Source organism: Anabrus simplex, chromosome 3 (genome assembly GCF_040414725.1).
Source record: "Anabrus simplex isolate iqAnaSimp1 chromosome 3, ASM4041472v1, whole genome shotgun sequence".
NCBI lineage: Eukaryota > Metazoa > Arthropoda > Insecta > Orthoptera > Tettigoniidae > Anabrus > Anabrus simplex.
In genome coordinates, this window is record NC_090267.1 from 444,592,584 (window position 1) to 444,618,707 (window position 26,124).

The 26,124-nt window shown below is 40.9% G+C and overlaps 1 protein-coding gene across 1 annotated transcript in view; it reads left to right on the forward strand.

Annotated features, from left to right (window-relative positions):
- The window catches only part of LOC136867422 (dipeptidase 1-like), a 445,798-nt gene that overhangs the window by 222,785 nt on the left and 196,889 nt on the right, over positions 1-26,124 (forward strand). Inside the window, exon 3 of the mRNA XM_067144625.2 lies at positions 6,599-6,731. Within this exon, the coding sequence (XP_067000726.1) occupies positions 6,599-6,731 (133 nt within the window). The remainder of the gene's footprint in view (positions 1-6,598; positions 6,732-26,124) is intronic.

Genomic DNA, 26,124 nt, shown 5'->3' on the forward strand with positions numbered 1-26,124 from the left:
GTTACTTTTGTATAAAAAGGTAAAAACGAACTAAAATTCTCTGTCAACAGTGTAAGATCCAGCTTCACATGCTAAGTCTTCAGAACGTAATTATATTATGATACTAAGTTGGTACTACCGAAGCAGCTTCATAGCGACAAGGTCTCGCGCGGCGGACGGCTACAGCCAATTTACACAATTAATGTAGTTTTTCCGTTTATCAACGACTTTGTATGTATGTTGTATTTCATAAATTTTGGTGTCTATGAATATATAACGTTTTAGGTTTTTAATATGTGTTGTAAACCGTTAAAAACGTTCAAATTGAAAAAAAATGTTTTAAATGTATTTATAAATGTTAATAGTTTTGCTCCCATTTTGAAGAAGAAGGTAAGCATGTTTACCTCAAACGTTGCTGAATCCAAAATTGGTTGGTGACTGTAAGTAGGACTATCAGTTACTTTTGTATAAAAATGTAAAAACGAACTAAAATTCTCAGTCAACAGTGTAAGATCCAGCTTCACATGCTAAGTCTTCAGTGTGTTTTAAGCATCAATCATCATCATCATCATCATCATCACTTTAACTGATATTCTCAATGATGAATAAATTAACTCGTGCTCTAGTACCTTAGGTGGTGCAACTCTTTACAGGCACACCTCCAGTATAGGTGAGCTGCATGTACCATATTAATCAATCACATACCAGCCCTCCTGTCATTTGTACATCAGTAGCAGTGTCGGGAATCGTACGCGGTTCTCCGAGTACTGTAGCCGATTGTGCTAATCGTTACGCTGCGGAAGTGGATATCCTCAATTATGGTATCTCATTTTACTGGCGTAAGCCTTGCCGTCATAATTCCTCAGCGTGCTGCGTGGCAGACTTCAAAGTAGTGTAGCCGTGTCTCTCACTGAGCTCTTGTAACCTCCACCCACTTCTTTCCTTTGTGACGTTCTACGAAGTTCAAAGTGCACCTTAAGAAGACTGTCAAGTTGTTTGTTACCAAGCTGACGTCATCAGACCCTGAGTACGTCACTATGTGACTTGAGAACTGTCGGGAACGACGTGAAGTTAATACACTTGAAAGATTATTTAGTACCATGTACATCCGCATGGCTTTAATTAATGGATAGGGACGCTTTCTTTACGGGGTCCTATTAGCCAAGTTCGTACGTGAATCACAGTGCTGGGTGCCTTGTTGTGAATTTGAGATTAAACAGACCTTTCAGAAGTTGTACCGGTAGTGAATATAATGCAACAGGTAAATAAGAAGAAGAAAGGAAGCAGAAAAAGAGGAACAAGCAGAGAAGTATACGTACGAAAATTGATAACTGGTGTTAGGTCACGAATAAAAAACATACAAAAACAAGAGAGGAATAACCCTCAGGAAATTCCTAGGATTAGAATACGTAAGTGAAATTTAGATCAAAAAGATATCACAAGAAATTTATTAAATCACAGAAATTAATCGCAGATACAGAAGAAAATGGCTATTGAAATTATAGAAATTCCTTCACAGAATGGATAACAACAGGCTGACAAAGAAACTTCTACGCCTAGCACTATCCTAGACAAACCGTAACCGATGGTTAGTGGAAATAAACAAAGATTTACAAAAATATGGTATTAACGAAGAAGATATTCAAAATAGTACGAAGTTCAGAAGCTTAGTAAGCAAACACAAGTTTTCAGAATAACATAGAAGAAGACATACAGAAGAACGCGGCAAGTAACTCCGTAAACGATTGAAGAGAAATATTGGGAAGGAAAGAACAAAAATTGTACTAAATGAATTCGAACAAGTTCGTAAGTTGGGCATAACGAATTAATAATATTAATAATAATAATAATAATAATAATAATAATAATAATAATAATAATAATAATAATAAACACTATATTAACTAACTAACTAGCTGTTGAGGCGCTGGCCTTCTGACTCCAACTTGGCAGGTTCGATTCTGGCTCAGTCCGGTGGTATTTGAAGGTGCTCAAATACGTCACCCTCGTATCGGTAGATTTACTGGCATGTAAAAGAACTCCTACGGGAATAAATTTCGGCACCTAGGCGTCTCCAAAAACCGTAAAAATGTAGTAGTGGGACGTTAAGCCAATAACATTATTATTATTATTATTATTATTAACTAAATATGAACGTCTACAATAAGAAGAATATATGGATGAACGCAAATTTAACTTTGCCAGACAGTGATCTGTTCTGAAGCAGCAGAAACTCTTGGCCTAGTAAGAACAGGAGTACTTAAGAAATTAGAAATGGTGGAATGAAAGATTCTGAGGAAGACATTGGGACCACGAAGAACAGAGGACGGTCGATACTTATAGAAGACGAACGAACCAAGGACTGTATAACAAGCTACAGAATATCTCGGACGTCGTACAGAAAAGAAGCGTGTTTTTCGGACATACCTTGAGAATGGACTCGGGGAGGTTAATACAGCAAATAATACAGTGTCTTGGGAACAAGAGAATGAAGGTACGCTGGATGAAAGAGATGCATAGAAGAAATAGGAATACATGAACCAGAGATATACAACAGAGTAATTTTTTAATAAATAGTTGAGGCTTGCACAGTTTTTCATGAGAGAACTAGGCCCAGAACAAAATCATCATGGACAAAGGAGCGAATAAGGTTGTAAAATATGAGAATGAAAGAATATTGGACGAGGAAAAATGCCAGAAGAATCGAAGCTGATACCAATTAACGTGGACCTCAGATAGCCAAAACGAAAAGATGAAGGATAAAACACTCTACTACTGATCTGACAATGATGACACTTGACTTGGACGCACAGTTCCTCGCGAAGATACACACAACGAAGCTTCTCGTCATACACTATTTACCATGGCGACTAGGTCCAGTGATACTGAAGTGAGAATGCGTGTTCTTTACAGCTGCACAATAGAATGTAACTGGGATAATTAGCAGGCAAAATCAACATTCTACTTCAATCTACATAATTTTCTTCAACTCTCAACAGAATTTCATATGACGAAGTTTATGAAGTATTGATGTTGGTGATGGTTTTTGAAGGCAAAATGCAGCTATACCACCTTCATGTGATGAATACAGTGATGATTAATGCTTCAACTCTCGTGCCTATTTTGATAAAGTAAGTAACCGCGTGGAGTGTTCCAAACACACCAGATTTTATTTCGTTCTGTCTTTTACCGAAAATTATTTTACTACATTTATTAAAGATATCTGAATTATAAAATAGCAAATCTTCCATCAGGCCCTGTGGTGTAGCGGTAGCGTGCCTGCCTCTTACTCGGAGGCCCCGGGTTCGATTCGCGGCCAGGTCAGGTGTTTTTACCTGGACCTGAGGGCTAGTTCGAGTTCCACTCAGCCTACGTGATTAGAATTGAGGAGCCATCTGACGGTGAGATAGCGGCTCCGGTCTAGAAAGCCAAGAATAAAGGCCGAGAGGTTTCGTCGTGCTGACCACACGACACCTCGTAATCTTCAGGCCTTCGGGCTGAGTAGCGGTCGCTTGGTAGGCCAAGGCCCTTCAAGGGCTGTAGTGCCATAGGGTTTGATTTGCTTTTCAATGTCTTCAAAATGTTATACTTTGTGCAAAAAATATATCAGATAAATTAATGGAAATAAAAACTGGACAGTGTCTTCGCTTCTTCTTAGTTCTCAATCCGAAGATTTATTCGCAGCAATTCTTCTCTTCCACTCTTCTCTGTAGTCTGTAAATCTCTTCATTTCCTCATACAAGTCTGCTCCAACACCTTCTCTGATTTGTCTGGAGTATTGAAGTCTAGGTCTTCCTCTTGCTCTCTTGCCTTGAATGATTCCTTCCATGACATTAACTATAAAACTATTGTGCATGTAGAGATAGCCAACTAATAGGTCCTTTTGCTCTATTATTGTTAATAACAAAAGTCCTTTCTCACCTAGTCTTCTAAGAATGTCTTAATTTGTGAGTTTTGCTGTCCATGAGAGCTTTTCTATCCTCCTCCAGTACCGCATCTAAAACGTCTCCAGTCGTTTCTTATCGCATGCACCAATTGTCCACATTTCTAAGCCATACAAGGCCACACTCCAGACATAGCACTTTATACATCTCCTTTTAGTTTGCACACATATGTTCATTGGTATAAGCAGCATCCTCTTCGTGTAATAGGCGATCTTTGCCTGTGCAATACTGTTCTTTGTGTCCACTGAACGTTTTCCATCTGAACTGATTTTACATTTTACTGCGAAGTAGGTAAAGGCATTTACATGTCTGTGTAGTAGACCATTCATTCTTACGTCGACTGCAGTGTGTTGGCGGTTTCATACCATAATTTCAGTCTTCTTTGTATTTATTTTCATGACATACTTCTCTCTCAATGCCTTGTTCGTTCTTGCTGATGCTTTTAGTAACTTATCTTCGTTTCCTCAATGACGGCTATGTCATCAGAAAATTTTATCATTATGTTATCTCCACATAGTCTAAGAAATAAGTATGACAAGATAAAATTGTCTACAACTTGACCCGTCAGTGACGCGTACTGTGCAAAAAGGTTCGACCAAATAACTCGACAGAGAAAAACATTGTTAATTACTAAAATTTACGCAGTGACATCAGCAACTTACTACCAGTTGCGTAACTAGTCGGGCAGATATGACAACACTCTAGACGTTAAGGAATCTCTCACAGTCACACACGGTAATAGATCAACGTCTCTCTGAAAGGTACTGAAGGTTACAACACTCTTGCTAACAAACAATATTTATAAACGTGCGTATAGTATCACCAACAGCCCACGAGACGTATAGAAGATAAAGTAAGAGAGTATTCTGCCCGAAGGCAGGTCCAAACCTCCGCAGAGGTGTGCCTGAGCCGGAGTTTACGTACCGCAAGGTGACCAGTTCCATTTCACTCGTCCATTCCCTTACCCCCCTACCAACAGCCATCCAAATCTTGACCACACCCACTGTTGCTCAAATTTGGAGATCTCACGGGATTCGGTGTTTCAACACAACTACGGCAGTTGGCCGACGTCTAGAGAATTGGGGAAAATACAGCTAATTAACTCTCACCTCACATTTCTAATTAGAAGAGAAAAAGGTGAGGACTGGCCATTCTACAAACAGCAAAGGAAGAAAAGTGTCACGAGATGGTATGAAAATATGTGTGGGCCTGTACTGAAGTCATAGCTGCAGATCTTTTGGGTATAAACTACGCCACGTGGGGGTTAGAGGCGCATGCGCAGATTTTAGGTTTTGAGATTTATTTCCACTTCAGTAAACTGTGAATGTTAATAATCACACCGACTCCAATCTCAGGTGACTTAAGAATTAGTTTGTGGGCATAGCCTTGACACGAATAGATTTTTTGGGTATAAACTACGCCACGTGTGTGTTAGAGGCGCATGCGCAGATTTTAGGTTTTGAGATTTATTTCCACTTCAGTAAACCGTGAATGTTAATAATCACATCGACTCCAATCTCAGGTGACTTAAGAATTAGATTGTTGGCATAGCCTTGACACGAGTAGGTTCACGAGCGTGGACGTTAACTTCTGTGAATTCAACACTATGCGCGTAATAGATGTTGGTTTTAACCACAATGCATTGATAGAATATTCCACGTATGAATTGTATACATGGTTTCGTGAGTCGTTTGTATACCATTACAACAGTGACAAAACTTGAGATAAACTTATTGGGCTGAAGCCGGGATATGGGACACAAGAAAGTGTACTGCCTTGGAGTACAGAGTGTGTGTGTGTGTATACTAAGGATCAACGTGAGTCAGCGATGGAAGCACCTATCGTGAGTGCAGCTGGAACAGTGTTAATATTCATCTTGTGAGGAGTACTACACTGCCGTCTTTTAGGTATACTGTTTGAGGACGATGCAGTACGTACGTAGGTTCGTTGGTTTCGGAATAATTTCGAAATAAGAGCCATGAAAGAAGGGAACATTAGGGAACAAGGGTACACGGATATAAAGACTAAGTTCCGAATGAGTTCGATGAATGACAATGTATTCATAAACGGGCTTTTCTGATTGGGGTCTTGTGAGGAGAATGGAGGAGGATTGGATTCCCACGAGAATAATGCTCTCAGCCATGAAGAGTAACGGAAGAAGGGGGAGACGGAGACCAAGGCGACTACAGTTAGCCTCCTGCCATTGTTTCCATCTGTTCGTTACTCTATTATTATTAAGTGTGGATTCATTGGTCTTCGTAACAAGAGAAACGGAGATATTCAGTGGAAGAAACTAGCTCGTTTTCCTGATGATGATGATGATGATGATGACGATGCTTGCTTTCCATCCGTCCATAATTTAGTCTATGTATGTTTACGCTGATATACACAAGCAGTCCGAGACGAGTAAATACTGTCCCGCAGCACGCTATTTCTTGGAAGCAGGAGGTCATTACTGTATAATGAACTTTGCCATAGAATTTTCGATCGTTACAAGGTGTAAATGAGTATCTTGGATGAATAATTGTATGTCCTGCTAGAATATTATTATTATTATTATTATTATTATTATTATTATTATTATTATTATTATTATTATTATTATTTAACTATGTTTTATTTCAACTTGAAGCATAATCACATTTAGAAAAATATTGCGTTGATCCATGTTTCAGTTCTGGTCTGCCTACGTGCCCTGTTCGGCGCAGTACTTGGACGCTGTTCAACTTGTTCTGGAACAGATTGACGTCATTCGTCGTTTGGTGGACAAGTATCCGTCTCACATGACGTTAGTCACAACTTCACAAGGTAATCATATATCATTGAACTTAAATTTATTGATGAATGTCCTTGTACCAACTTGCTGGTTAATTTCTAGCTTGTATTCTCGGTCCCTCGTTTCCTTGCAATTTGTAGTCATTAATACCGAAAGAGAAAGATTAGTATTTTCATGCGCTGAATCGATGCCAGATAGCATATGTATACACTGCCGATAGATAGACAGACGTAATCAACACGTAAAACTACTTATACACAGTGAAAAAGAAATACATCATTTTTAGTACATTCAAATACTATGGATGATTTACAATCCAAAATTTTGAACGCCAGTGGAATTTTAAACACAATGTATCATCGAAACTAAATAACGTTATTGATGAAGAAAGTGGTTGTCATATATCTTTGCACAGGAACGTACTTCATTTTAAATGTGGAGGGAAATTGGATCAATGTTATAAATTTTCTCTTCTTCTTCTTAATCTGTTTACCCTCCAGGGTTGTTTTTTTCCGTCGGACTCAGCGAGGGATCCAACCTCTACCGCCTCAAGGGAAGTGTCCTGGAACGTGAGACTTTGGGTCGGGGGATAAAACTGGGGAGGAAGACCAGTACCTCGCCAAGGCGGCCTCACCTGCTATGCTGAACAGGGGCCTTGTGAGGTATGGGAAGATTGGAAGCGATAGACAAGGAAGAGGGAAGGAAGCGGCCGTGGCCTTACTTTACTCAGTTGACCTCCCGAGGCTGAGTGGACCCCATTCCGGCCCTCGTACCACTTTCCAAATTTTGTGGCAGAGCCGGCAATCGAACCCGGGCCTCCGGGGGTGGCAGTTAATCACGTTAACCACAACACCACAGAGGCGAAAATATATTTTCTCTTACTTATAAAAAAATTAAATTTCTCATGTATGAAATGTATGAACCATGTACTTATATTCGGCTGTTCTCTGTTCGTAGACACTGGATTCGTGCGCTAAAGGTTTGTCTTGCGTACTTAATACACAAATAACTCTTTAAAAGTAATGTTCATAATAATTGTCACAAACACCCTCCACATTTACAAAGGCTGATTATTGAGAACCTCACTATCCTGTATATTATGTTACGTGCTGGCCCTTTGGTAGCTTCTTTTGATACTTCCAGGAAGGGGATAGTGAGTCTGACGACCGGGGATCTCCCAGCCGCTCTGTGGGATGGGGCCGGTCTAATCGAATATTGTCGTCGTCTGCTGGTTTGCCTGTGAGTTTATGGGAGACACAACGGAAATTTTCTGTCTCTAACCACGTCGTGAACATTCTGGTACATATTACCCGAACTATAAAAATGGAGGCTAGCCGCGGACAGTCAGTCAGTGTTGCAATCGGAGTCAATGGTAGAGTCACTGTGGGACTCAGTGTTGTAGTGAGAGTGAGACTCAGTGTGTTGGGGTTCGGTGGCGGGGCTGAGGACCCATAGGTGTCGGCTGTCGCTAGAGTCCCACCGAGGTCCGAACAAGAAGTTGGAGTAGTTGTTGTTGATGCGTTGGGGTGTCGAGTGAGTAGGTGGGCTGAATCCAGCATATGGGACACAAGAAAGTGTACTACCTTGGAGTACTGTGTCTGTGTTTATGTGTACTAAGGATCGCCGTGAGTTAGGGATGGAAGCACCTATCGTGAGTGTAGTTGGAATAGTGTCAATAGTTATCTTGTAAGGAGTACTGCACTGCCGTTTAGCACTCTCGAACTGTTACTGTTTAGTTTTTCACTGTTTTTGACTGCGTGAATTACTGGAAAATCTCTGGAGTCGAACCAATGAACACTCATTGTGTGCTGCGGGTCTCGCCGAGTCCGAGGGAAAGACCAACCCTGGAGTATAAATAAATAAATAAATAAATAAATAAATAAATAAATAAATAAATAAATAAATAAATAAATAAATAAATAAATAAATAAATAAATAAATAAATAAATAAATAAATAAATAAATAAATAAATAAATAAATAAATAAATAAATAAATAAATAAATAAATAAATAAATAAATAAATAAATAAATAAATAAATAAATAAATAAATAAATAAATAAATAAATAAATAAATAAATAAATAAATAAATAAATAAATAAATAAATAAATAAATAAATAAATAAATAAATAAATAAATAAATAAATAAATAAATAAATAAATAAATAAATAAATAAATAAATAAATAAATAAATAAATAAATAAATAAATAAATAAATAAATAAATAAATAAATAAATAAATAAATAAATAAATAAATAAATAAATAAATAAATAAATAAATAAATAAATAAATAAAAAATTAATTAATTTCATCGCAATGAAATCTATGTGATTTCGTGCGGTGTTAAATAAAAATAAGAAAGTAACATATAATATTCAGCATCTTGTGATAGCGACGTCCAAATAATGCGTTGCTTTTTCATACTTGTCTTCGTCGAACCCTCTGGCTCTATAATATTTTAATGAGACATTCTATGCATCATTGAAAATGAAAACCTACAACCTGTTTTCCAGTCTTTGACCGGGCCAGGGATGTAATGAATGAATCAGATATAGGCAGTTATTACGATGGGGTCGCCACTCCCAAAGTGATTTATATTAATGAATGATAGATGCTATGAAATGAGAATGGAGAGTGTTGCTGGAATGGAAGATGACAGGGAAAACCGGAGTACCCGGAGAAAAATGTGTCCCGCCTCCGCATTGTCCAGCACAAATCTCACATGGAGTGGCCGGGATTTGAACCACGGTATCCAGCGGTGAGAGGCCGAAGCGCTGCCGTCTGAGCCACGGAGGCTCTCTATGCATCATTATGCTAACAAAATTATTCCAAAGTTTTCCCATTATTCCTTGGAGCGACAATAAGCTAGTGCTTTCTATTCATGATTATTGTCGAACTAGTCCGGACGTCAAGAAAACTTAAAATAGAGTTTTCATAGAGAGCGACCTAGTGTTAGTTGGACGGGAGGATGCAAACTCGCAGAAATTTCTACAAGGAATCATACGAGAACGTTAGCAACACTGCGTGTGAAATAGGAATAGATAGATAAATAGATATTGTATCCCCGAAGGAGTTCTGTTACGTGCCAGTAAATGTCGATTTACACATCTCCGGGAATTGACGGTGCTCTACGTTTCCATTTTCCTCCCTTCCGACATAAATTTATCACGTCTGTTCACACACTTCCGTGCACTTACGTCATTAGTCAAGTGTTACATGATGAATTTTAGTGATGGATGATCCATCAATGATAGCTTGAATGAAGAGGAAAAAAGGAAGAAACAGTGGATTCTTCCTATAGGAAAACGCATGGGTTTAGAAGGAAAAAATTATAATCTATATAAGGGCTTGATGGACGAAGAAATAAAATTATACGGATATTCCAGAATGAGCAGAAATACATTCAGTGTGCTGTTGAAGGAAGTCGAACCTTTAATAACAGAAAAGGACACATTTTGGAGACCTGGAATTACAACGAAGGAAGTGCTAATATATGTCAAATTCTCAGAATATCAACTTTTGATTATATTATTAAGAACAGGCCTATATGATTGTTTATTAATATTATTGCGAATTTAATTCCTGTATTCTTGGTGGGCAATTTGGCTCTATTTATAGCGTCCCTTGCCTTCAACCAATCAGCGAATAGCGTCACTAATTTCTAAGAATTATGGCATTAAATCTTCACTAATTAATAACTTTTAATAATGGGTCATAAACCCAAAATATACATCACGAATAGTGACACGAGTCGTGAAAGTCAAAATGATAATATTGTAAATATTATTATTTTAAATACAGCATCAAGGTAAACTGCCTTGCATTCGCAAGGAAGGGTGAATGTATGTCAAATTCTCAGAAGGTCAATTTTTAGTAATATTGTTAAGATATTATACAGGCGTATATGATTGTTTATAATGTTACTAACTTCACTAAACTTGATCCACAGACAGTTGTTCTTAATTTAATAGATAATGACACGTTATGTTTAGTTACGTTCATCTTCCATTTTCTCTCCTATTTCGTGCCATACACACCACTTAATCAACAATCACACATTACTGGAATCCTTCTTTGCAGCCCAGAATCTTTGCATTCTTCCTTTCGAAGTCGGTCTTCTTTCCTTTGTCCATCCCCTGTTCAGTTTCTGTCCTTTATGGGAGAGAGAAAATGGAAGATGAACTCAAGTAATCTTGACAGAGTCATCAGGGAGGCGGTTGAAATACGTAAATATCAGATAATTTCAACCGCGACACAGGCTACATCCTCAGTGAATCATGGGTACCCATTATCAGAACCATCAGAAAATTATCTTTACTGTTGCAGTTCGTTGTCTCTAGCATGAGGCTAAAATGGCGGCACAATTTTAAGTTCCTTGTTGCTTCCTCTTAGCAACCGTTGATGCGACATGTTTCATATTCTGTTTTCTCCTGACGAAGAAAGGCAAGGTTCCATTTGAAATACATCATGAGTGTTTATATTGTTCATTACGCGGCATAGACCCTAAATATACATCATGAATAATATTTATAACACTTTATTATTATTGGGGTTCAGTAACTGTATACTCTAATTGTTATTTCAGATATAATTAGTGATTGTTAATCAAAATACGTGTTTACAGGCAATAGTTTCAGTGAAGCGAGAGGTGCGATGCATTGTCCGCTTATAAACCGCTTGGACGGCGCTGTGTTATCCTCACTTCACTGTGGAGGGCATTCCCATAAGCACTGTATATGGCAATCCAATGTACAATGTTGATGTTAGCGCATGAAATTGAGATATTTGAAGCTAACTCCAGTCCTTTGATGCACAATGAACCGGCAGACAGCGCACATCGCCTACCACCTGCCGTGTCAATTGAAATTTCACAAGTGAATTTGACCTCATCAACAAGACTGCCATGGCCTAGCTTGAGGCTTAGCCAATACAAAGCCGAAGGCTGTGCTGTTCCACACAGGCATCCTGTGACGCTGGAATAAAGTTAAACATCTATCAAACATGTGTACAAAGCTGTGATGTGATTAACTGTATACTGCTGTTTGTGACCTCACTGATAATATTTACAGTAGTTCTAAATAAAACAGAGAAGAAAGTGTTTAGTGAGCACGTGTGGTGGATATCAGTTCCAATTACATTCAGAACAATGGTAAAAAACATGAGGTCAATATGTCGTCAACGTGCACACACAACTTCAAGAAAACTCCTTCATTATACTGTACATTCTTCTTCTCACCGGCCTGTTTCCCACTTAGTATGAAACTGTGTGAATTTTTCACTCCAAGATGTTCTAATTTATTTCATTTTGGTAACTGTTTAATTCGTCCTCCTCTGTGGTGTAGTGGTTCGTGTGATTAGCTGCCACTCCTAGAGGCCCGGATTCCATTCCCGGCTCTGCCATGAAATGTGAAAAGTAATACGAGGATTGGAACGTGATCCACTCAGCCTCGGGAGGTCAACTGAATAGAGGGAGTCTCAATTACCTCCTCAGCTATCCACGAAGTAGTTTTCCGTAGTTTCCCCACTTCTATTCCAGGCAAATGCTGGGATGGTATCTAACTTAAGGCCATGTCCTCTTTATTCCTTCTTCCTTGTATAACCCTTCAAATCTTCCCATCCTCCCACAAGGCCCCTGTTCAGCGTGGCAACTGAGGCCGTCCGGGCCTCCTTCCCAGTTGTATCCCCGTGACCTTAATTATGGTACAGCCTCAGGATTGACGTAGTGTAAAATGGGAAACCACGGAAAATCATCTTCAAGGATTCTGAGAGTGAGGTTCGAACCGACTTTCTACCGGATACAACCTCACAGCGTTAGTGGTTTAAAATCGAGGTTGGTCATGGCAAAAATTCATCAGAATATTATCGAGGATTACGTGAAGCCAGTGGCGAGAATGTTGTTGTTGTTCTTTGATTCATCAGTCCATAGACTGGTCTGATGAATCTCTCCATATCACCCTTTCCTGTGCTACACTTTAAATTTCTACATAAATGCTGCATCCCACATCTGCTCGAATCTGCTTGCCATATTTATACCTTGGCCTACTCCTACTCCTCTTACTCCCTACACTTCCCTCAAAAACCAACTGCATAATTCCTGTGTGTCTTAAAATTTAGCCGTAATGATCTCCTCTCACCAATGCGATTTGGTATCTCTTCTTTCATTATTCGATCTGCCCATTTCACCTTCAGCATTCTTCTGTAACACTACATTTCAAAAGCTTCTATTCTCTTTCTTTCTGAGCGAGTTATCGTCCATGTTTTACTACCATACATTGCCACGCGCCAAACTAAAGCCTTCAAAAACATTTTTCTGATCCCTATATCAATATTCGAAGTGAGCACATTTCTTTTCTTAAGAAAGGCCTTCGTTGCTTGTGCTAGCCCGCATTTTATGTCGTCTTTATGTCTGCCATTGCTAGTTATTTTACTACTCATGTAACAATATTCATCTATTTCCTTTTAATACTTCACTTCCTAATCCAATATTTTATTTTTATCTTGTACTCCTCACCCAAGACCCCGTCCATACCATTCAGCAACTTCTCCAGATATTACCGTATAAAAAGGTTGCACTATGGATCAAGGCGTTTCGTGCGGTTCGGAAACAATGTGAAGCTCTTATTGCAACGGTAGCATTGGGAGGTCTTGGAACATCCTCCGTACTCACCAGACATGGGTCCTTGTGACTTCGACCTGTTTTGCAAAATTGAAAGGAGTATCTCCGAGACCGTCCATTTCCTGACGTGGCATCTGTACTCTGCGCAGTACGACGCTCCGTTGCAGTCATCAACAGAGAACGCCTTGCCAACGGTCCCCAACGGCTTCCCGACATTTACCAAAAGGTAATAGACGTTCAGGTTGACTGTATTGAATGAATGAAATGCAATTGTACTTGTTAATTCACTAAATATTGCCACTACCGTATTTACAGCCCTCGCATTTCCAGCCCAATCAACTATCTACATTTTTGTCTTTTGTATGTTGATCTACAAACCCAAGTTTGTACTCTCGTTTTCGATGCGGTCTAGAAGCTGCGTCATTTCTCCCTCATTCACGGTAACTTGCATGGTGTTGCATTTTAGATATCCAATATCTTCCTGCTAGAAATAAAAGTTTCATCGGTCCGTCCCTCGAGTGCAGCTTCCAAAATTTATTCATCACAAATAATGTTTTTGAGCGCCGGTGCTTGGGGGAAACTCTTTTGTGTTTTGAACATTTAAGACATGTTGCTGTGTATTCTGACACCTACTGTATTAGACCCAATAATTGCCTTCTGTGAAAATGAGAAACTATGAGTTACTATTTTCAGAGCTGCCAGCAGTATGGTTCGAACTCACCAACTTCCAAATGATAGCAGTTCAGGAAGTATTTGAATAATGGAGAGCGATCATTTACTTCAGTTTTTAATGTGGTACACAGCATTTCTACTCTGCCGCGAACTTGTTCGCCCACTGTACTGTACTGGAACTCATCCATCTCTGCGCCAGCTTCCCCTTATATATTCCGGTCTTTCCGGGATTTAGGACCAACATTTAGCTTTATTATAAATGACCGCAAAGGAAGTAGCCATGAGAATTGATTACAGCTGTTAAACCGCTACTCTCGAGGAAAAATAGCTGTGCTTTGCCACCATGAGAGGGCCCACTTTATCGCCTACTGCAGATACCTGGTGGTGCGGAAACAAAACTATGCCTGTTGAGAAGTAAGGTAATCGTCCTAACCTCTAATCCTTAGTATAAGACAATAAGTACACAATATATTCCATGTAATGTTGGCAAATTAAATGGACTGATATGCTTAACTCCTCTTCTCACAATTTTAAACCAGAAAATAGCCTGCAAGCTTATATTGAATTAAAATGTATCCGTTCCTACAAACATGCCAGTAATTTATCTGAAAATTACAGTATCGTCCAAAAGATTAGGACCACATAAAAACACGAAATACTATCTAGAACCTAGAATTGTGCCATTAAACTTCTGTTTTTTTTTTCCTCAGCTCTTAAGCTTTCTATTCTTTCTTCCTTATTCCGTTCTTGCTCCAGAGTTGGTTTTACCCTCAGGGTCAGGGAGGGATCCCACCTCTGCCGCCTCAATGGCAGTGCCCTGGAGCGTGACACTTTGGGTTTGGGATACTACTGGAGAAGGAAGCGACAGTTGTCTTAAGTTCGGTACCATCCCGGAATTTGTCTGGAGGAGAAATGGTAAACCACGAAAAACCGCTTCGAGGGTGGCTGAGGAGGGAATCGAACCTCTTCTACATAGTTGACCTCTCGAGGCTGAGTGGACCCCGTTCCAGCCCTTGTACCACTTTTCAACTTTCGTGCCAGAGCCGGGGATCGAACCCGTGTCTTCGGGGGTGGCGGTTAATCACACTAACCACTACACCACAGAGGGGGACGCTCTTAAGTCCAACAGGTCATTTGTCGCCCGATTTCAATGAGTTAGACCAAGTATTGCAGAAGTTATGCATTGTAAATTGTTGGAAGTTCACATCAAAAATCAAAATATTTGGAGACAATGTACTGAATACTCTAGTTGGTTGCAAGTATTTATTGAGACAAAGGTGGTTTTGTAGACATAACACTAGGCGGGGGTCATTTTACTACAAATATGTGGCACCGTTTTTTGAGTGTTTTTTTTAAAGCAGAGCCAAGATCGTCGATTTTCCTCGTTCTCATCATGTATGGCCCAAAGTCTCACGATGGCGTCAGAAATGTATCCCTGGATGCCACTGTAGAGTCCAAGTGTATCAAGGTAGATAGGTCCGACGCCGATTGCTCACCCTGAGACCTTGGGCCATACACGACAAGAACATGGAAAAATCGACCATCTTGCAGCTACTTTGAAAAAAGTTAGCATGCAAAAATACGGTTCACACTTTTTTCGGAATTTTCAGATTTGACTTATAATGACCCCCACATGTTGTAAGACCAATTAGACCAATTAGAATATACAGTAGATTATACATCCAAAACTTCGATTTTTTGGTGTGACCTTTCAACAGTTGAAAATTCGTAACTTCTACAATACTGGGCCTAACTCAGTGAAATCAAGGGACATATATCCATTTAGATGTAAGACCTGAGAAAATTATTACAAAATTCTAGTGGCACAATTTTAGATTCTAGATGACAGTACATGTTTTCTTTTTTTTTTTAATGGGGTCCTAAACTTTCGAACGGTACTGCATATCACATCTGGACTTAAAACTTGGCAGCAATTACATTAAAGTTAATTGTTTTATTCACTTCTTAGTGTTCATCAACCCCTTGATGCCGACCTCCATACGACGTATGGACCTCCCTTTCTTCACATGCTGCCGAAATCCATGCATTACATAAACTCCTGTAAGCCTAAATTCATTTTGTTCTAGCCTGGATGGAAATGGTATATCTTTAAATATGAAGATTTTTGACTTCTTTTTATCTATCAATAATCCCAAATCAGTGATTCTTTTTTCATTCCATAGAGTTTTAAATAGTCTGATCACTTCACGCTTAAGTGCAAATAGTGTTACATTTCTGTTGAATTCTAGAGGATGTATGTTTCACTAGAGAACGTTTACTTATGTATGTACTGATGGTATAAATCACCATATGTCCACTGGTATGAATGCTGACAATATCTGGTGAGGATCACTATAATTCTTTCAACATCCTGAAACCTCTTGCACCGGGCGAGCTGGTCGTGCGGTTAGAGGCTCGTGGCTGAGAGTTTGCATCCTGGAGATAGTGTGTTCGAATCCCACTGTCGGCAGCCCTGAGGATGGTTTTCCGTGGTTTCCCATTTTCACACCTGGCAAATTCTAAGGCTGTACCTTAATTAAGGCCACGGCCGCTTCCTTCCAACTCGTAGGCCTTTCCTATCCCATAATACCTATCTGAGTCGGTGTGACGTAAAGCCAATATTAAGAAACCTCTTACGACTTAATTACGCGGCTCGCTGTTACTTTGAAATACGACATTGTGTTACATGGCACGGTGCAGTTTGAATGACAGTGAACAAGTACTTAAAAGTGAATAAATAAGACGATAAGAAGGAATATAACATCATAAGTAATGTGAGCACATGGTTCGCGAAACCAAATAACGGAGGCGCATTGCATTGTGCAAGTACAAGAACGTCACTTTCATTAATATAAAATATACAAGGTCACATCACTTCTCCATTATTAGGCAATAAGGTTATTTAGGGGCTATATTAAAAAATCAATAAATGTAAAATATGCACAGTTAAAGAATTAGGGGAACATGCTTTTTAACTTCTGGTATGTGAATGTTAATTTGGTAGATGGGGTTCCAATGGTCGTACATACCTTTAGATCTTAGCTAGTCAGGGTACGTCAGATCGAAGTTATACTCCATATGTAGGCGTAGCCATGCATGACCCCTCAAAACAAAGCGAATAGCGGTGCGTCCGTGTGTTGTTGAGGTACACAGACTACTGCGTTCATTTCAGCACGTAGTGCGTAAACCAGAACATCCCATGAGACATCTTAACGAAGTTAAAGTCGCAAGGGTCGTCAATTTGCTCCAGGAAGGATGGAGTTTTTGTCGTGTTGCTGTGGATCTCAATGTCTCTCTGTCAGTTATTCGAGGCTTGTGGAATCGCTACAGTGAGACAGGCCAGTTCACAAGGAGGGTTAGATAAGGATGTGGACGCATGACAACCCCACAGGATGACCGACATCTGACCATGTGTGCGTTGCGGCGTCGTTCAGCGACTGCCAGAGAACTGCAACAAGACCTCAGGAGGACACTGGTGTCACGGTGTCTGACCAGACAGTAAGGGACAGGTTAAGAGAAGTGTCCTTTTGACGTCCTGTTCGAGTGCCCCGTTTAACGCAGCAACATTGCACAGCTCGCCTTTTGTTTGCCCGTACCCACGTCAACTGGAAACTTCGCCAATGGAGACCTGTGTTGATCACAGACGAGTCCAGATTTCCCCTGACACAGCGTGATGGACGTCAGTGTGTATGGAGACGCCGTGTTGAGCAGCACATGCCAAGTGTTGTCCAGGAAGGTGACCGATTCGGAAAAGGTTCTGTGGCATCAGTATTGATGACCGTACGGATCTTGTCGTCGTCCGTTGTAATCTTACCGCTGCGAGGCACATCGAGCAGATACTGCTACAGCCTGTGTTGATTGCTGCATACGGTGTTGGACCTGAATTCGTACTCATGCACGACAATGCCAGTGCTCACGTAGCGCGCATCACCAGAGCTGTCTTAAGAGAACTGGACATTCAAGAGGTGGATTGCCCAGCAGTGAGTCTCGACCTTAATCCAAGCGATCATGTATTTGATAGGCTTCACAGAAGTGTTCGTAGGCGTCCTGTTCCACCACATACTCTCCAAGACATAGAAAAGGTTCTCATTAAAAAATGGGACCTCATACCGCAACGTGACCTCCGTCGACTTATACGGAGCATGCCACGTAGGTTCCAAACTGTAATAAATGCTCGTGGAGGACATCCATACTGAAAATCTCCAAGTTGATAAAAATCCACCCTGGAGGACTGTTATCGCTTTGTTTTCACCCCTGTTTGGACATTTCCGTTTGTGTTCTGAAAATGAACGTGAATCCATTGATGTTCTTTTGTATACTTCAACGGTAAAGAATAAACGTTTGGTTGGTAATATACCTGGGTGTGAGGTATGGTTTTGTGGAGCATGGCATACGTTCAAAACATGTTCCCCTAATTTTTTGAACTGCATGTTTTTTTTAACTATCAACTGTGAATGGTTGAAAATAATAAGAGCAAACTGTTATACGAGTGAATATTTAATTAGATTTCTGCATTTTCTTAGTCCTCGCACCGGATTCACCTCCTTCAGCTGTATAAAGCGGCACTGAAATGCTTGGCGTCGCTCAGCGGTTAAATCACGTTCTTCCATACTGCATTACTCGCAAGTGCTGCGGCTTCATTTCATTGTCTTTCGCCTTGTACACCTTGTGCAGTACAGTCTCCTAATGGTGTACGGTTTCTACTATTCTCTACAATATAATTTGTCAGTCTCCCGCAGAGTGTGATAGCCGAGGGACATACTCTGGTCCAAATTAAGGTATCCATTTTCCGACCAGCTAATCCACGTAGGAACGCTCTCCAATTACGAGAGAAAATGTAATCATTTATTGTGTCCTTGCGACAGCCTGTGTTCAGCAGCGTGTTCGAAAATCTTCGGGACCTTTACGAAAAAGACGTGAGAATGCAATTTCTTCTTCTGGTGGTTTTAACGTCTCACTGACACGTCAAAGGTTTTCTGTGATGCAAGGATGGAAAAGTGCTAAGTTTGTGAATGTTGCGGCCGTGACCTTAAATAAGGCACAACCCTGGCATCTGCATAATATGAAAATGGGAAAACACGGAAAAACATATTCAGGGATGCTGACAGTGGGATTTGAACCCACTATCTTACAAATGCAAGTTCAGAGCTACACGACCCTAACCTCACGGCCAACTCGCTACATGGTGCAAATGTTATATTCTTTGGCACATAAGAGTGTCCGAAAACCATAAAAGGAGTTACCCATATTTTGCCCAGATTCTTTTTTGCATCATTTTTTTCGAAAAATCTTAGTGTACCCTCTTCATTAATCATACATGTGGGCTACATAAGTTGTTTTAATCAAGCATAGATCTTTAGTTTTTATTCTGTTGGAAAAACGCGTTAGACATAGCTGTTCTAGTAAATTAAATTTTCTAGTGTGTTCTGAACACAAGATTTTGTTCTTTGATGAAAAGAATACTGTAGGCCGCTATAAGCCTCTATAGTTCAAATCTATAACCTCTAAAGTTAAAATCTTAAGCTGAGTGTTCCAAACGGTGGCGTATTTAATTCCACAGTCGCTCGGACCAGAGACTTTGAAGTACCTCCTATATAGTCGCTATCTTGTCTAGTTAGGTTAAGCTTCTACACTTGAATAGCAAAGTTGAGATCTGTAAGGTTAACGCCTTTGTACAGTTAAGCATGGGAAAGGGACTTAACCCAGGGCCCGTAAGGTTACACCTGCACACGTTAGGTTATAAAGTCATACACCCTTAGCCAGCAGTCCGCATTTCAAATCACTCACGCTGTGAGGTCACAACTCTCTCAGGAGAATGCCTGCGCGTTAGATTGTGACGTTATGTGAATATACACTCTTAACCAACAGTCTGCATTTTAAATCGCCCGCGCTGTGACGTCACAGCTCCGTCACTCCCGCAAGGGGAGACGGTAAGGAGCGTGTGTGAGGTTAGGTTACCGGTCGTGGCCAAGGTTAGGTTAACTCACGTGTTAACCACACGTTCAAGTCACCTCACCAGTTCGGCTTCTCCAATGGGAGCCCGTAAAGAGCATGTCTGAGGTTAGGTTAGCGTTCCTCGTAGCGAGGTTAGGTTACACGTCATCATGGCGTCATATCCTCAACTGCAAGTCACCTAACCCATTGGACTCCTTCAAGGGGAGCCGACAAAGAGCCTGTGTGAGGTTAGGTTAGCGTTCGTGCGCAACGTTAGGGTAACACGTCATAATGACTTCTTCACCTCATATGCAGGTCACCTAACTGATTTGGCTCCTCCAAGGTCGCCTGACCGATTCGGCTCCTTCAAAGGGGTCCATGACCTGTCCGACTTGGCTCCTCCATGGGGGCCCGTCCAATTGGGCTCTTCCATAGTGGCCCGTGAGGTTAGCACTTCCCTCGTACGTAAGCGTATGACGTCATAAATTCATCTAGGGGTCAAAAACATCCCAGGTTGGCCACTGAGGGTAGCATTGCCCTCATACGTATGGGTATGGCGTCATTAGCTCACCTAGGGGTCAAAAGCACCCAGGATCATTCCCTGGCCAATTGGGGCCCGCCAATGGTGTCCGTAAGGCTAGGATTGCTGTCGTACGCCAGATTATGATGTTATTCCCCGTCTTAACATCACCGAGAAGTTATTGAACCCGGATAAGAAACCACATAGGTACACTACCAGGTTACTCTGCGAAAAACGACATACCTACGCTACACAAAAAAGCATGGAAGAATGCTGACGCAGCACCCATTGTTTTAGAACAATTTGCCTTATACTCCCCACAAAAACAGAGGCCACCACTACTTATTATACAATTACTCATACCGGTGTAAGCTAAATAAACGGCATGCTGGGGAATAAAGACAGAAGTAGAGAACGAATGCTCTGTGCTCTATTACATATATTCAAACTATGAGATGAGGCCCCTAACTCCAGTAACCTTGTTTGTTAATTAATCAGAAATTATTGTAGGTCCATCTTTCAGTGCATATTAATCGAAAGTAATTCTAGAATTCAGAATGATACCTGAGCAATGGTTTTTATCTCATTGCCTTCCAACTTGGCATTCACAGCATCCACTTTCTTTCTTTCTTTCTTTTTCTTTATTTCTTTCTTAACCTGTTTACCGTCCCAGGTTTGTTTTTCCCTCGGACTCAGCGGAGGGATCCCACCTCTACCGCCTCAAGGCCAGTGTCCTGGAGCTTCAGGCTCTGGGTCGGGAGATACAACTGGGGAGGATGACCAGTACCTCGCCCAGGCGGCCTCACCTGCTATGCTGAACAGGGGCTTTGTGTGTGGATGGGAAGATTGGAAGGGATAGACAAGGAAGTGGGAAGGAAGCGGCCGTGGCCTTACGTTAGGTACCACCCCGGCATTTGCCTGGAGGAGAAGTGGGAAACCACGTAAAACCACTTCGAGGATGGCTGAGGTGGGAATCGAACCCAGTCTGAGTGGACCCCGTTCTAGCCCTCGTATCATTTTTCAAATTTCGTGGCAGAGCCAGGAATCGAACTCGGGCCTCCGGGGGTGGCAGCTAATCACACTAACCGCTATACCACAGAGGCGGACTCCAGCCTTCGTACCACATTTCAAATCTCGTGGCAGAGCCGGGAATTGAACCCGGCCCTCGTGGGGTGGCAGCTAATCACACTGACTACTACAGCAAAGAGGCGGGCATCCATTTTATTAATAACTTCAAACTTTTAGAAATATTTTGTATTAAAATGTAAAATAAACATCTCTCCTTTTATGATGTTTGGGCCGTTGGTCCTTAGGTACTGGAGAGAATGGACCTTTAAATTCAGCAGCCAACGTACCTGCCGGCAAGCTGGGTAGACGTGCCCGTAGCACCGATGGTACAGTCGTTGACGTCCCGAACCTCCATGCAGGTGTCTGGAGTTCGAGGCAAGCTAAGGCTTTAGTTTTTTCCTTTTTTATACTTGTTCCTTTGTCCATGTGAACTACATAATGCGCAGGCTCAATGTAATTTGTATCATAAACTTGTTTACTCTATCTCATCTCGCCACTCATGGCTTTTCTTTTCATGATTATGGCTGCAGGACACAGATTGGGAACGTTTACATTTTACAGCAAAAATCAATCCAGGGAGATAATTAACGATTTAGTAACGGGCATAATTTGTATTTACTCCGCGTATTGGCATGGACAAAGAGAATAAAGAGATATAGGATAGGAAAAAAGTAAAAGGGGAAAATCTAATAGAAAATAACACTGAAGTGTTGACGTACTTTGCTCTGGAGACGTGTACGTTGGGGTCAGGATCCTTTAACATTAGACTACAAATGGCCAACACATAAATTGCCAAAAATTATGCTGGATATTCAAATTAACGAGCCATTTTATCGTTAAGTAAGCGCTATTAACACAAATCATTGGTCATGAAATTGTCTATTTTTAATAAGAATTTTATTGCGGCCAATGGCCAAAATATTGTCTGCACAAACTTTCTTATAACATACAGTTTATACTTGTCAGTCTGTACAGAATATGTCTATTTTTCACGTATATGAAACTATGTCGACAATTCAAAAATTGCTACACCTGGGATTTTTAACAATGGATCAAATTGTTTTTAAATGCCATAATTTCGGAAATACGTCCTCTATTTTAAAAATGAATTAGCAGTATTATTGGCCATCCTCCGTGGCATAGAGGCAAGTGTGATTAGCTACCATCCCCGGAGAGACGGTTTCAATTCCCGGCTGTGTCACGAAATTTTAAAAGTGGTATGGGGATTGGAACGCGGTCCACTTAGCCTCCGGAGATCAACTGAGTAGAGGGGTTCGAATTCCAAATCAGCCATTATCGAAGTGGTTTTCCGTAGTCTTCCACTTCTTGTCCAGGTAAGTACAGGGGTAGTACCTACCTTCAGACCAAGGCCGCTTCTTCCCCTCTTCCTTGCCTATCCCTTTCAATTTTCACGTTCTCCACAAGGACTCTATTTTACACAGCAGGTGAGGCTGCCTGGGCGAAGTACTAGTCCTCCTCCCCAGTTGTATATGTTGTGTGTCCTCCGCCTGGGAGCTCCGCAACCCGCTCCTACCTGGAACCTACTCGATGCTACGAGATGTGGACAGCAGTGCGCAGGCGTATATTGTGTGACGTCAGCCTGCGTGTATATATTGGGGCGACGTTTTCACCGCGCCAGGCAGTCAGCTGTGTCCAGCGATCAGACTACACCGTATGCCACATGGAGGCACCCTCTTAAGAAAGTGTACTGAACAGGTGGACTAATTCGGATCGGGAGGTTTCACCTCAGGACAAGTACGCCTCAAGATACCCGCCTCCCGTGTAACTGACATACACCTGCCTAGCATTCTGCTAACACGAACTTTGCTCCAAGTTCTCTTCAAACTTCTCAAACTAGAGATAGCCACCTACTATCGCAAACCTTCACTCCTTTGGGCATCCTATATCGTCAAGATAGATCTCATTGTACATATATAATTAAGATTGTATATTTGTATATATTTCTTCGACAAACAGACAACTAACTTATGTTGTGATCTAGCGTATATATCATTCTAAGAAGCAAGTCTAAATTACTTTCATTTTGTGCATATTGTATGAAAGACTGCAAGCTAATAAACTTTTGTGTTGTGTTTTGTATATCGTGCTTCTTGTATACAACAGTATCCCCGACCAAATGTCTCACGCTCCGAGATACTGCCATTGAGGCGGTCGGGCTGGGATCCCCCGCTGAGTCCAGGCCTGACGGTAAACTGATTAAATGTTTAAAATATTATTAGTTTAACATCCTGTTTTCTGAGATGCCGAAGTACCGAAATTCTGTCTCTCAGACTTTCTTATACGTGCTGGTAAATATATCCGCGGAGGGATGGTGTATTTGAGAAACTTAAAATACCACCCGACTGACCCGGGATCGAACTCAATAACTTGAACTCAGACAGCCAAGGCGCTGCTGTCTGAGCCACTCAGTCTCACTCTTAACGTTTGCATAATTAGAGCCACATGAATGAACTCCTAAACTGGTCTGAAAATAGAACTGAAATTAATTTCAAGTTGCTTTACGTCACACCGACACAGATAGGTCTTTTGGCGACGATGGGATAGGAAAGGGCTAGGAGTGGAAAGGACTTAGCCGTCGCGTTAATTAAGGTACAGCCCCAGCATTTGCCTGGTGTGAAAATGGGAAACCACGGAAAACCATCTTCAGGCTGCCAACAGTGGAGTTTGAACCCACTATCTCCCGAATACAGAAATTAAAGAAAATCTGAATGCCAAATAAGGTCTTCATTGTCACTACAGGTAGTAATCTCCCAAGATGAGTATAACGACACGGTGTTTAGGGTAAAGTATTAATTTAACTTAACCTTTAACCATGGAATTTATTATCGTGGATGGCCCATATATGTTAGAAGGAAGGGGAGGACTATACTAGGTAAGAGAAGGATTAATTGATTCAATGAGGAAAAGAAGGCTCGAATTATATGGATATCTTCGAAAATGGCTTTCAAATGGCCGCAGATCTTACGATCACGAGCATAGAACCAGCTTTTAGCTGGTTAGGCCGTGCGTTTGCAGAGTTTCGCCCAGACGTGCCATTTGGGATCATCAGTTGGATCCAACTCTTGCAACTCTGCAAACGCACACAACCTAACCACCCATAAGCTGGTTCTATTCCCGTGATCGTAAGATCTGTGGCAGTGAAAGCTATTTTCGAAATTCTATCTCCATGGCGAGAACATATTTCTGAGAACGGAGAATTCACTGCTCCTTTAGCAGGTTAGCAATCCCTATTTGCTAACATGACGGGACCACGTGGTTGGTCTGCCACTGCTAAGCAGAGTCTTGGAGGGGCGTGCCAGTCCAACCGATTAGCCCGAATGGCACGTCTGGGCGAAACTCTGCAAACGCACACAGCCTAACCACTCAAAAGGTGGTTCTGTTCTGTATGGATATCTGTTTGGAATGTGTGGGAAGAGTCTGACAAAACTAATTTTTAAATCACTTGACAGTAGACCTAATGTTTCCCACAAATGGCTGTGGAAAGTAATAAAGGATCTTAAGCAGGCTGGATTAAATCTATGAAATGAAATGGCGTATGGCTTTTAGCGCCGGGAATATCCGAGGACAAGTTCGGCTCGCCAGATGCAGGTCTTTTGATTTGACTCCCGTAGGTGACCTGCGCGTCGTGATGAGGATGAAATGACGATGAAGACGACACATACACCCAGCCCCCGTGCCAGCAAAATGAACCAATTACGGTTAAACTTCCCGACCCTGTCGGGAATAGAACCCGGAACTCCTGTGACCAAAGGCCAGTACGCCAACCATTTAGCTATGGAGACGGTCATTAAATAGATAAGACATCCTAAACCAAACAAAGTATAGATCAGTGATCGACAGCTTCATATACTTCCATGACGAACACAAAATTAATACGGGATGGACAGAGGAAAGAAGACAGGCTGTCAGAGGACGAACCAAAGATTTCTGGCTGAAATGAAGACTTCCAGTACTGTATAACTTTTTCTTAACGTGGTATCAAATGGCCATAAACAAATAATAATAACAATAAGAACAATAATAATAAATGTTTCTTGTTTTGTTCCATAAAATTGCTTTATGATCAGAATTTTTTAAATAATATTATTGTGTTGACGTTCAACTAATTACTTTTTGATGGTTTTCGGAGACGCTGAGGTGTCGTTATTTTGTACCGTAGGAGTTCTTTTACGTGCCAGTAAATATACCGATGTGAGGCTGACGTATTTGAGCACGTTCACATACCACAAGACTGACCTAGGATCGAACCTGCCAAGTTGGGGTCGGAAGCCCAGCGCTTCAGTGTTTTGAGCCACTCAGCCCGGCCATCAGAACTTAAAAAATAAAATAATTTGTCAATTCAAAGTGAAAATTAGATGAGTTTAATATATTCTTCACATAATATGCAAATCTACCCAATTAACTACTGTGACTATTACAACACTTCGTCCTTATGAGATCCCTTGGTCATTAATGCTCATAATGTTCATAGCCGATTTTGTATTAATTATTAAAATTTACTCCGGCTAATAAGCATGAAAAGTATTGAAACAAATGGTAGTTCATTATTCTTACACCAACCACATCAAGCGACGTCTTCTGCTAAGTAG